Source organism: Podarcis liolepis (assembly GCF_965112155.1).
Source record: "Podarcis liolepis genome assembly, chromosome: 7".
Classification (NCBI taxonomy): Eukaryota; Metazoa; Chordata; class Lepidosauria; order Squamata; family Lacertidae; genus Podarcis; species Podarcis liolepis.
In genome coordinates this window covers 23,448,703-23,461,611 of record NC_139561.1, presented here as the reverse complement: position 1 = coordinate 23,461,611, position 12,909 = coordinate 23,448,703, and the positions used below count along the sequence as shown (strand labels likewise).

At 41.3% G+C, this 12,909-nt stretch overlaps 1 protein-coding gene across 5 annotated transcripts in view; it reads right to left on the bottom strand.

Moving 5' to 3' along the window:
- PRKCZ (protein kinase C zeta) overlaps window positions 1-11,571 on the bottom strand; it is a 95,905-nt gene extending 84,334 nt beyond the window's left edge. Inside the window, exons 1-3 of one of the 5 annotated variants that reach the window (XM_083513057.1) lie at window positions 11,458-11,571; window positions 7,471-7,685; window positions 2,555-2,676 (exon numbers count right to left, since the gene is read on the bottom strand). In XM_083513057.1, coding sequence (XP_083369183.1) covers window positions 2,555-2,676; window positions 7,471-7,541 — 193 coding nt within the window. In that variant the 5' untranslated portion in view covers window positions 7,542-7,685; window positions 11,458-11,571. Of the gene's footprint in view, window positions 1-2,554; window positions 2,677-7,470; window positions 7,686-10,691; window positions 10,717-10,913; window positions 11,399-11,457 lie in introns of those variants that run through there. The other 4 variants (XM_083513058.1, XM_083513055.1, XM_083513054.1 and 1 more) reach the window with 4 other exon arrangements.
- Window positions 11,572-12,909: the final 1,338 nt, after the last annotated feature.

Below are 12,909 nucleotides of genomic sequence, written 5' to 3'. Positions count from 1 at the left end.
AGAGCACACTGCAGATATGTGAAATGAACCACTGTGACTTGCTCAAGGCATCCTAATGACCACCTAACATGTCCTTGCCTGAAATGTGCCAAAATATACAATACGAACAATAAGGGAATACTCTATCAGATTTTCCTGTAGCAAGTTGAACACTGCTACATGAATATCAAGTGATATACCCTTGATATTAGAGACCCATAAGCAAAAGCCCTAAGAAGTATTCTGATTTTACTGTTGAGGAAAATTTCTCCCTTTCAGTCAAGAGCTCTGGTTTCAGATAGCAATTATACAGGGCTCTGCAGTGCAGGAATCTTTCGTTAAGTATATTGAAGATCATGGCACAGTTACCCCACACATGTCACATTGTACCACACACCAGACTTTTCCAGACTTGTTTTTTCTAATTCTAGTTTTCTAATTTTCTAATTCCAACAGACTTAAAAAGGAGAGAGCCAGTCAAGAAAGCTCAGGAACCTGAGATCCACATTAAAGGGCCAGAGCAGCTAAGTTCAGAGCAACGAAGTAGGTCTGTAGACAAGCCCATCTCACACTTGAGAAGCATGGGTATTACAGCAACACTTGTTTCACAGTGAGGGGAATAGTACAAGATATGTACATGGGTGGGTTCTCGCCCTCAGTAAATAGTGATAGGTAGAGACTTCATGTTGAATCCTTAACTGGGCCACGAGAGCTCCCTTTCTTAGCTTAAGTGACACATATGCTCACCATAAAAACTGCTTTCAACTCAGCAAGCTTATTGTTGGCACAACTTTCATGCAGACCTTGCCAGTGGTCTTTCAGTTTTATAAATGGGGATAAAGTCACCTGATGGAACTTCTGCATGCTTAAAAAGCAAGACAGGTTGACAAGCCCCCTTCACAGTGACTCTCCACTTGAATACATCTGGGAAACAGGCTCACTCCTTTTAATGGATGCCTCAGCATTTCAAAGCTTTTTCAAGTTTACTGGGAGTAGGAAACAAAAAACATCAGGAGAATGATACCACGCTTTTAAAGCATGACATCTTCCAATATTCTTTAAATGTACTCAACGACAGAAAAATAGGAGCACACACAAAAACTAAACTCTAAAGCAAGTATGGGAATGATTCACCTTGCATTAAGACTAAGCACTATGTTCATGCTTTTAATGGCATGTCACTTGGGATACCTCTCCTATCAATCCACCATAAATCAATTCAGTAGCAGTAGTCACACTTGCAGAACTTGATGCAGCTGCCTGAAGATTTAAGTATTGAATAATACACTAGTAGCCTGGAGAATATTTACAGATCTGCAGGAAAGACCCTAGAACTGCTACAGTTCTCAACTCATGTGTCCTATGCAAACAAATTACACTCAATTAGAAAATATCAAGTTTCTGCATGGTATCGCTGAAGCATCATCTTGAAAGCAAGTACAAATGAAGTGCACACAACTGAGTCATTATTGTTCACACAGAACTTGGAAGAGGTATGTTCCTCTCAGTATCTGAAGTCTAGCTAGCAGAGCTTGTCTACATGAGGTGAGACAAGATCTCAGAGACCCCTATTTTCAGTGTCCACTTGACCTTGTATAAATTGATTCTAGAATTTCTGCCAAACAAGAAGTGTCTATGAAATGATGTGAGCGGTATATAAAAAGATCTAGAGAAGTTATGTCTATTAAGCAACACACACTCTTGAAGTTCATATTAGGAAACACACATTGCAATTGTATAATCACTGATCTCTTTCTAGTTGGTGTGGGTATTGCTAAACAATTGAAGAATAGAAACTTGGGCAATACCAAACAATCCGGTAGAATGCATTTAAAATAAAAATGAACACTGCATTAGTTAAATGTGGCAGATTAAGGTAGTCAATGGGTATGATCCTTCTCCACACAAGCACACCTCCTTAAAAGGAATCCCCGTCGAGCAGTGGTGATGAGCTGTGGCCCTTCATGTGTTGTTGGACTCTCAACACCCATCTGCTCCAGTCAGCATGAACAAAGGTTAGGGATAATGGGAGCTCTAATCCAGCAACACCTAGAGGGCAAATTTCCCAACCATGCCATAGAGCAGAACAAATCCTACCTCTAGTGCAATCACACTGCATCAGGCATTCAAAAGAAAGGGGCTTACATTTCCAGGAAAGGTATGAGAGGCAACCATAGGCCTCCTCTGCCCCATAATAACCTGATGCCTACACAGATACTGAGAGGATGGGGAGAAATTGTGCTTGGCTGTATGCAAATCTTTCTGTGCACAGTACCTATGTCAGAAAGAATCACACCCACATTCATAAAGGAAGGTTATGCTTCACGCATCAGGATTAGAGAGTGCATAACATTTTCAGAATGGATTGGAGCAAGCTGCAAGACATGCCTGATTATCTGGGCTTTATTAACATATGTATCCCTTGATATCTCTTAAGTGAAAATTTGAAAACCGACAATGATTCAAAATTAAAAGTTACCTATTTAGTATCTCCATCACACCCAGTTAATTAACTGTGCTGTAAAATGCATCAGAGAAATATTTGCAGAAGCATATTTACATGAGTCTGAAATACCTTCATTATCAATCCACTTAAGGGTAATTGGTTGTTCCTGTTGTAAATTGCACATCTCTCTAACTTCATCACAAAGTTCACCATAGTTGATGGATGCACCCAGATTTGTTATGAGGATATCCCTGAAAGAGATGAATTCAGATTCAATAGCTACATGTGTTCACTTTAAACCACAAGACATTTGCAAAGATTGAGGCAATCTATCAGCAGCCCTAAAGATTTTGCATTTCAGAATCTCACAGTTTTACTGACCCAACATCTGCTAATTATATACTGCTCATTCATTAAAAAAAAAGAACAGTTCACAACTATACATAAAATAATAAAAACCATATAAAAAAGTTAAAATCATAAATCAGGGAAAGCTGTATGGTGGGCCCACCACTTACACACCTGACTCAAAACCAAATAAATAAATGTGAATGGAACCCACAGCAAAGAGAGCTTTTAAAGCCCTCTGCCTTGCTTACTGTGCTCTGGGAAAGTCACGCAAGGGCCCTAGGACACTGAGCCCTTGTACCTCCTTCCCAGAGGCCAGTAAGTAAGGTGAAGGGCAAGGCTCATTCTGGACAAATAGGTATGGTTCAGGGGGTTCCTGGCTTTACGTGATTTTGCCTCTGAGTGCACCCCCAGAACCAAACCCTCATGTAAGTAATGGGCTCACTGTATTCTTAATTGCCTGGGGTGCTGGGGTATTTTGGGGAAGGGGTTGTAGCTGTAGTTTTTAAAAATCTTTATTTTAGATTTTGTTGTAATTTATGTGGAAATTGTTCAGTCAGGTTTTTTTTTTTAATGTTTAATTTATTGTTTAGGACTACTTCTGTTGCAACATTTTTTATGCTGTAAGCTGCCTGGTTTGAACTGTGGAAAGGCGGCATACAAATAAAATTACGTATATATGCATGCATGCATAGGTGTGACAAAATAGAAAAGTTTTCAGTAGGTGTTTAAAAGTTGAAACAAAATATGCCTGATGAATCTCCATGGCGGAGCATTCCACTGAATGGTGCAATGACACTTGTAGCTGTCAAATGAGCCTCATCAACTGATTTCACATAAGATATAATGGTGTGGAAGAATAAGCATGTACTTTAAAAAAATACCTTCATCACATTCCTCAACATTTTTAGTCTGCAGGGCTTAATTTAGAAGAATTCTATGAACTGTATGTAAGCAAAGCAAGGAATGCTTGCCATAAAGGAAGATTATGCATGATCACTTATGCTATGTTAAGCACTGTCACACCCAGGATATACAAACATCTACCCTCCCAAGCTTCCATGGAAACACACTAACAATCATGAATGGTACGACTCCCTAATGCTTTTATTACTAGCCTATTTGTTTAATCATAATATCAAAGGTGTACTGTACCATGAACAGACACTTTGAATTATTTAGTACTTTCCTGAATAATTCTTGACACTAATTTTGCAGTTTTGATAACTGGGACTTACTGCAGTTTGACATGTCTGATCACACAGAAATAAGAATCCACTACACACACACACTTGCATTCTGCCATGCTACATTTTATACCATGATTTCATAAAGCAATACTTATACAAACCTTCACGAATGATCAATAAACCCAAGCTGAGTAAATAGGGATCCCTACATTGCAATGTTAGCTTTACTCATTCCAGTGAGGGTAACAACAAAGTATAGAGGGATGCGGGTGGCGCTATGGCCTAAAACCATCAAGCATCTTGGGCTTGCCGATTGCAAGGTTGGCAGTTTGAATCCACACGATGGGGTGAGCTTCCGTTGCTCTGTCCCAGCTCTTGCCAACCTAGCAGTTCGAAAGCATATCAGTGCAAGTAGATAAATGGGTACTACTGTGGCAGGAAGGTAAATGCCGTTTCCATGCACTCTGGCTTCCATCACAGTGTTCCGTTGCACCAGAAGCGGTTTAGTCATGCTGGCCACATGACCCTGAAAGCTGTCTGAGGACAAATGCTGGCTCCCTTGGCCTGAAAGCAGAGATGAGTGCTGCACCCTAAAGTTGAATTCGACCGGACTTAACTGTGCAGGGGTCCTTTACATTTACCACAAACAAGGCATAAAATCTTGCTATTTGATGCTTTACAATGTCCCCATTTTACAGAGGCTAAACTTAAAAGTTGTTCAGAGTTAACACAGAAACACATCACTATTTCAAACAATGAAAATTAAAGGTTACATCCAATGTTAGATCTAATGGGGATGAAAATTAACCAAATTAGGTTAATTCTAATAGAAGCACTCTAAGTAAATCTTAGCTGGATACAACCCTATGTCATTCCTCACATAGTGAAACTTGAGTGCTACTTGAAATTATAGCTAAAATATGCCATGAAGAATGTCCCCAAAACGCTGTACAGGCTGCATTTGTCAACAACCCACTAAAACCTTATTGCACTGCACAACCAAGAGCCTGATTGACAATTCATTTAACCTTAATCACTCTGGTTTAAGCCAATGAACAGGCTGTTCCTAATGAAATTTTCACATGCAAGTCTTAAAGTACAATCCTATTCAGAAGTATGTTTCACCAAGTTCAGTGGGACTTACTCCCAAGTTAGTGACATGTGCATAGGATTATAGTCCTAAATGATCAACACAAACAAATCCAGCACTGTCCAGAATGTATACTGAGTTTTAAACATGCTGTTTTATTTCTATCACATATCTAGAGCTGTCTGTCATACAAGGGACAAACAAGAGGGCCAAATGCAGGGATGTGGGTTTTCCAGAAAATTTTGAACTGAAAAATTTTCATAAGCAAAAAATAATTTGCATCAGAAAAAATTTTAATGCCTTAGAGTGACCTGATTTAGCATGTTTATTTTACTTGTTTTTAGAAAACAAAACTTGTGAAGCTTGCCCTTTACTGTTATTTGTAATTTGCATCCATTCATCCTTACCAATGAACTTATCAAAGGGAAATTTTCCAATGAAAATATAAAGCAGTGGTGGTGGCAGGGAATCAGTTTTTGGATATTTTCCACCTCACACTACTGCTCAAGTTCTTTTGAAGTCAGCATTTGTATAAGATTTCCTGTGATATATTCGTAACTGCATACAAAATGGTATACCACTGGCTACCGGAGGGCAAAGTGCAACATGGCATTACTCTGCAGCAACATTACATCACAGTCACAGAGAGCTCTGCCAGAACAACTGTTTTGGTTGTGACTGCCAATGCTATTAAAGCTAATGGGGCTAAATCTTAAATCCAATGGTTGAATTGTGAGTGGAGATACAAGGTACTAGTTGCTAGGTTCTTTAGAAAAGCACAAGAGTGTGCCACAGCCAGGGTCCAAGGAAGTGAGAAACTAGTTCCAAGAGCATTTCAATAGGCTTTTCACAAAAAAGCAGCCACTGCCTCTGCTCAGCATCACACAAGGGAGTCTGAAAACCAGTTTCTGATATAACTCTGAGGTGGGAGAGAATTGTTCAAAGCCAAAGTCAAATCATTCAACTGGGTTAGCATAAGCTGCTTGTGAAACACATGCAATGCTATAGATCCTAAAACATGTTTATACCCAGCAGCTCAACTCTTAGTGTACGCTAGATTACTGAGATTTCCTATGTACAGGCCCACCAATAAGGAGTATAGTGGGTACTGCTGTATTGGGTCCAGGGCAAGAAGGGAGCCCCAACAATGGAAAATATAGTTGTGCCTTGTAGGGAAACAGCTATATTGCAAAATATGCAAGCACTATTTTTTTCTGAGTAATTAGTGTCCTACCACCTTTCAGTGTGAGTAGTCTGACAAGACAGTGTGGGTATTATGACTGACAAGTGCTACAGAGAAATACACATTAACATCAGGGAAAACAAAGATTGCCCCAAAATGAACCAGGAAGGCCCTCCTCCAAACATTGGAGAAGAGACTTCCTGGCGCATTTTGAAAGTGCTTTTTGATCTTCTCTGGTGCATGTGTGACTTTAGAATTTTTTTCTGGATTCAGATGACAGACTTCCTGATTAATTCTGAAGCCCTTTCTAAAATCTTTCCTTGGAAAGAAGTGACTGTTGCCTAGAGAAAACAACTGAAAACTTCACTCTTTTAGTATTTAGTCCACTGTGAGTGGCCAGTAACATGTCTGGCCAAAAGTTAGAAGCAAAGACATGAATTCAGCAGTTTAGAATGTGTAATGCAGTGTTATACAGTCTCTTGGTGTCTTGGGTTTTTAAAAATTGACTGTAGCAGCAACATGAGGGTGGGGGAGGTCTTATTAACTCCTTTCCACCACAAGGCAGAGCTACTGTTGGGTTGCTGCTACTGGTACAAAAACTTAAATGAGTATATTTATGCCCATCACTGAAAATTTTTTTGTTTAAAAATATAGAAGGGTGACTGACCTTTGCTGATAACATTGCTATAGTTATTATGAAGTATAAATAAAATTCCTACAACAAATGCTCTTAGAATACATTGCTTGGTTCTTAACAATTTAACTTATCCAAGCATTGGCATCTGAACCTTGATTGCTGAAAATCTTTTGACACCCCACCACCTACAAACCCCAATATGAAACACTATACCTGTTCTGGTACTGAATTGTAGTATTATCAGCCTAAAATGAAAGACCCATCGCTTTGTTCAGAAGAGCATGGTACACAAGTTTTGCACCAAGCCACCATGCAAACAAGATTAGCTTTTCCTCCCAAATCTTACAGTGCCAATGCAACAGACTACAGAAATTGATAAAAACATACGTAAATTTCATTCATTATAAGTAAAAAAAATAAATGGCTAGTCCAAGTCAGAGAACACCTACTTAAACAAAGCTATGGTAATTAATTTCAGCAAGTTTGCTCTGAGTAGGACTTAACTGGATACAACCCAATATAGACAAAAGAAAAGTTGCAAAGAACCTGATAATCAATAAGCGAAATGAAGGGCAAAAAACATTTGATATCGCTTACCCATTATAATGTGTTTTTACTCTAATGAAATCTCTCTTCATATTCATTTTTGATCCCATTCTGCTAGGCATGGTACTAATGCAGCAGTCAAAGTTAAAGATAGGTTCTGAGTTTACAGACTTGTCTTCCAAATCGTTCAGGAGAAATGGGGTATTGTAATAAATGAGCAGGCAAAGTTTCCATGCTTCTTCTTCCAAGGTAATAGCCCCATTAGGCTGCAGGCAAACAAAAAAGATATAAATACACAAAAAAGCAAACAACTGATTGGAAAACAGAATATACATTGTGCTAAACTAAACAGACACCAAGGAAGCCCAACAAATCAATGGAGGAATTCAGGTTCATGTTTTCTTCTAGTATCCTGATACTTTATTTTTATAAAATTGCTAAAGTTCCATGAAAGCTGTTTTAAATACCTAGCAAATATATTTTAAAATTCTGAAATGTAAGACTATGCTCATTTAAAATAAGACTAATTACTTTTTTCTGTTTGGGAACAAAGTTGAAACAGAAAATTAAGAAAGATTCCAGCCAGTGATGTCAGCCATCACTGCTTAGCAAACAGAACGTTTGCAAAGAAATTTGCTGGCTCCATTCCTGACACCTTCTCTTCCAAGCACTCTTGCTAACCTTCCTACAAAATCACTGGGGTGGGGATATGGTCTGTGATCTTTATCTTCTGGATTTGCAAAAAACATTGGCGGAACTATCACAAAACTACTTGCTTCCCTATGTTTGAAAAAGGAACTTTAGGAGTTTGGATATATCCAAATCACAATATCCAAAGCAGGGAGAAAAGTCCAGTCTAGGGATTCAAGAATGCGAATAAGATAGGACTGCTCAGGAAGTTTCATTCCTGCTTACAGCATTTTCTACAAAGCACACACTCAAAAAATAGGCGGGGAAGCCATGAAAGTACAAAATGGCATTCTAGGTAAGTATGAAAGCTTACGCATTTCCCTAAAGATCAGGCTCTCTGCTATACACAACTGCATTGCAATTTTTGCTTTGAAAGTCTTCCTTTTGTAAGCTTTGATATAGAATGTGTAAGGCATGTCAAGGTATTCATGCAAAGTATGTGAATCCACATTTTAGATAAAAGAATGCAATGTTATGCAATTGTCCCCCCTCATATATTTGTAAGCACTCTGGACAGTCATTTCCCCACTCAGGAAAGAACTTGCAGATACTTTTTTCCTCACACTAAAGTACATTTAGGGGAAAGTGTGAAAGATTTTTACATAGGTTTTTGTCTACAACTTTACCAAAGCCATAAAACACGACATTGTTTTTTAAGAACTTTCATTTAGATAGGAAAGTTAAAACCAAGATACTTTATTTTTAAAATCCTCACAACTCTCAAATATGTAGATTTCAAGAAACCCCTCTAATTCACAAAATATGCCTTGAGGCTATGAGCTGTCAACATAACCAAGTAGCCAATTACTTGCAAAGACAACATTAAAACCACAGAACAGTGCATTCCACTAGAATTCTATACCCCCCTCAATCTGGTAACAGCGCTGACCTACACATTTGGTTACCTGTGGCTACTCCTTCAGCAGATATGGGCACCCTTCCAAAAAGAAAAAGACTCCCTTAGAATAGCCTGTCCTGAACAAATGTCTCCTGAGCAAAACTCCCCACCTCAATAGATATACTAGCCTCTTTAGCACATGCACACACAAACACACCCAAGGGTACTTTTCAGATTGGATTAGCCTTAACTCATTTTCCCTTCATAGGCTAGGTGAGGAGACCAGTTTTTCAGGGAATTCCACCACCCTGCCCCTCAAAAAAAAAAATGCTATGCAGTTTCTGGACTTTCCTAACAGTGCAATCATGTATGTGTTCATTGGATCTTACTCCTAGTAACGTGTGTACAGTGGTACCTCTGGTTATGAACTTAATTTGTTCCGGAGGTCCGTTCTTAATCTGAAACTGTTCTTAACCTGAGGTACCACTTTAGCTAATGGGGCCTCCCGCTGCCACCGGCGCATGATTTCTGTTTTCATCCTGAGGCAAAGTTCTTAACCTGAGGTACTACTTCTGGGTTAGTGGAGTCTGTAACCCGAAGTGTTTGTAACCCAAGGTACCACTGTATAAGATTGCAACCTTCCAATTTTCTGTGGAGTCACTCCCCCAACATTACACCTGCATTTGATCCACATTACAGTGGTACCTCGGGTTACGTACTTAATTCGTTACTGTTCTTAACCTGAAGCACCACTTTAGCTAATGGGGCCTCCTGCTGCTGCTGTGCCGCTGGAGCATGATTTCTGTTCTCATCCTGAAGCAAAGTTCTTAACCTGAAGCTCTATTTCTGGGTTAGCGGAGTCTGTAACCTGAAGCGTATGTAACCAGAAGCGAATGTAACCCGAGGTACCACTGTACCTCCAATACCAAGCTGAACCCTCCAGCACAAACTCTTCACTACCTTCCACTAGCAATGTCACCCAGATTACCCCACACATACCTCCAGAAAAACTTACCCACTTCCTCCTCACAACTCCATTTCAAGACCTTACTGTGACTAAGCCCAAGCAGGTGAAACAGAAATAACTGCATATTTGTCCCCCTTGCTTGCCCCACCTTCATTTTCTGGACTGTAAGCCTCATCTCTCATTCTTCCTGAAATGTCATGTACACAGCTGGCACTATATAAATATAATGATAATAAAAAGTGATACAGAACCAGCTCACCCTCTCGCAAACCTTTCTCTTAATATTACACTGCTTCAGACCTCCTTCAAGTAACTGAGGTTGGGAACCCATCTCACAAAAAATACATTCTCAACTCATCTTTCTCCCCGCTTCCATTTAAAAGATCTCGCCTGCTTCTAGGTATAGATTGTAAACTCCTCAGATCAGGGACCTATCCTCATGGTAATAGAGGAAACAAAAATAAAAACACCCCCTGCTCTGTCCTCATACTGTCACATTGCTCCCCAACCACCTTAAACTCCTTAGTGTAATGTGTGTACTGAGTTTCCTCAGACATAAAAATCCTTCGTCCCCCATCACAACAGGTAACGACTATTTGCAAAAGGACACAACACACCCATGTGTTTGTAAGCACCTAACAATAACAGCAATTCATCTACTTTTATAGAAAAGTAAAGGAATAATAATAAAGTTTCCTTTTTAATAGAGAATTAAAGGAATAATCATATTTATTCTCTATAAAAAGGCAACTTTTAAACACAATAAAGGCACACTACCTGCACAAGGCTGCTTGCAAGCCTAGAAAACAATTGCAATTTATACTCCAATTCATGTGAATCTTACTCTTCCTGCCCGCCCGCCCCACACCGACTTGTGTTTGCGGGAGGGGGGACAGGCGAGCGCTGTCTTCCTTCTCTGCCACAAAAAAGAGCAATTTTCCTCCCCTCACCCGAATAAATTCCCACCCACCCCTCAAAAACTCCACAGAAGAGACTCACCTTTCCCTTTCCTTTCCCCTCCCTCAGTCCCGCTTTAGGGACAGGCTCTTTCCACACAAACAACCCCAAAACCAAAACTTTTTAGGGGGGGGGTCGTCCTGAATCCTTCCTCTTCCTCTTCCCTCAGGTCTCGGGCTTTCCCCACCCGTTGGAAGTTTGCTCCAACTTCCGAAGCGAAAGGAGGGAGGAGAAAGGGGAGAGTCGGGATGTGGGTGGGGGGAAGCTCAGAGTCCTTCGCCCGCCTCTTCCTGAGGTAACACCCGACCCGCCGCCTCGAGCGCGCCTTGGCTGAAGGTAGGCTGCTCGGCCGGTCACTTGGCGGGCGCGCTCCCGCAACCTTTCCCTCCCACCTCAGCAGCAGCGCGCCGCCGACACTCCTCCTCCCAACATGGCGGAGGCCAGCCCTCGAGGGATTTATTCCTCAACCCTCCTCAGTCTCCCCGACGCACACGCATATACAGCGGCAGCCAATCAGCTCGCTTCCCCCGGCCTGAGCCTCTCTACCTGCCGCCAGCCTATAGTAAACAAGAGGGCGGCCTCTCACCTGGAGCCGGTTTCCCCCGGCCCCACCCCTGAGGGGGAGACGGACCAATGGGGAACGGGCATTGGGCGTTACCTGGCTGGGATGGAGGGGGGGAGGCGTCAGAGGGGGAAGAGGCGGGGAGGGGAAGGGAGGGGCGAAGGGAGACTTTCGGGAACCAATAGAGGGGAGAAAAGGGGATTAGAGGTGGGATGGATAATCACCTGCAGCCAATAGGGAAGGGAGGGAATGGGACGAGCGGCTAATCTGCCTAGCAACAAGGCGGGCATGACGGGTTGAGGAGGATTTGGAAAGGGGGAAAGGAGGAGGCAAGGTGTAGCCTCGCCAACCTGGTGCCCGCTATTCCAGAACATCTGGGGGGCACCAGGTTGGCTAAGGCTGGCCTTGAGATCCAGGTTCAAATTCTCCCCGTCGTCCACAAAAGGGACAATATTTGTGAGGATAAAATGCGAGGAGAGGGTCTGAAAGTATTTGCATCTTTGTGCTTTCCTTATTGTCTGTTCTACAGTGTATAATTTTTATTTATTTTTTGTCGTCCCCCCCATTATATTTTATTGTAATTTTATTTGTGTTAGCCGCCCTGAGTGGGGGAGGGCGGGGTATAAATAAAAAATTATTATTATTATTATTATTATTATTATTATTATTATTACAAAAGTTGGGTGCCGCCTCCACTCTCTGCCTCAGGGTAGCAAGATTCCAGAGGGCTTGTGCTCTTTTTGGAGCTGGCTTCAGGCACCTGGTCCATTGGCAGACCAACTCTACTTACAAAGATGTGATATGAAGGCTGGCAACATTAACCCTTCTATGTGGGAATCTCTTGCAGATGACCACAGAGCCTGGAGACAGGTTGTGTATTCACAGCAGTTACCAGAAGAGGAATGACTGCTGGAAGGAGTGCAGAAAGAAGAAACCCCATGGTACACCTGCAGGACTCCTTCATCTGCCCCAGCTGCAACAAAACATGTATCTCCCTTACTGGTCTCTATGCCCCAGAGGCATCATCTTCAGTTGTCTCCTAAGACAGATGGATGCCAACTGGATGAGTAGACAACTGCCTGCTACAACTTGGGATAGAAAAAAGCCCCATAAAAATTAAGAGTACCAAGAAAAAAGGGAAAAAATAAAGTTAACAAGTTTAAAAAAAAATAAGAGGAAAAAGGAGAAGAAAGACAGAAACAGGGGGAAAACAGAAAGACAGGAAGAAACCAGAAAACCTGAACATGAGTAAAGGATAGCTATGCAGTCTTTTCACTGCAATCCTACACTTGTCTGCTAAAAGATAAACTCAGTGGGGCTTACTCCCATGCAAGTATGTGTAGGATTTCAGCCATCAAGTGTATGGATAAATGTACAGGCAGCTCCCATTTTGTGCACTTTTAAGGCACTCACGTGCTGTTTTTTTACCAGGAAGAGGGTGGAATGGGGGTGGGAGTGAGATGGGTCATAACGGGG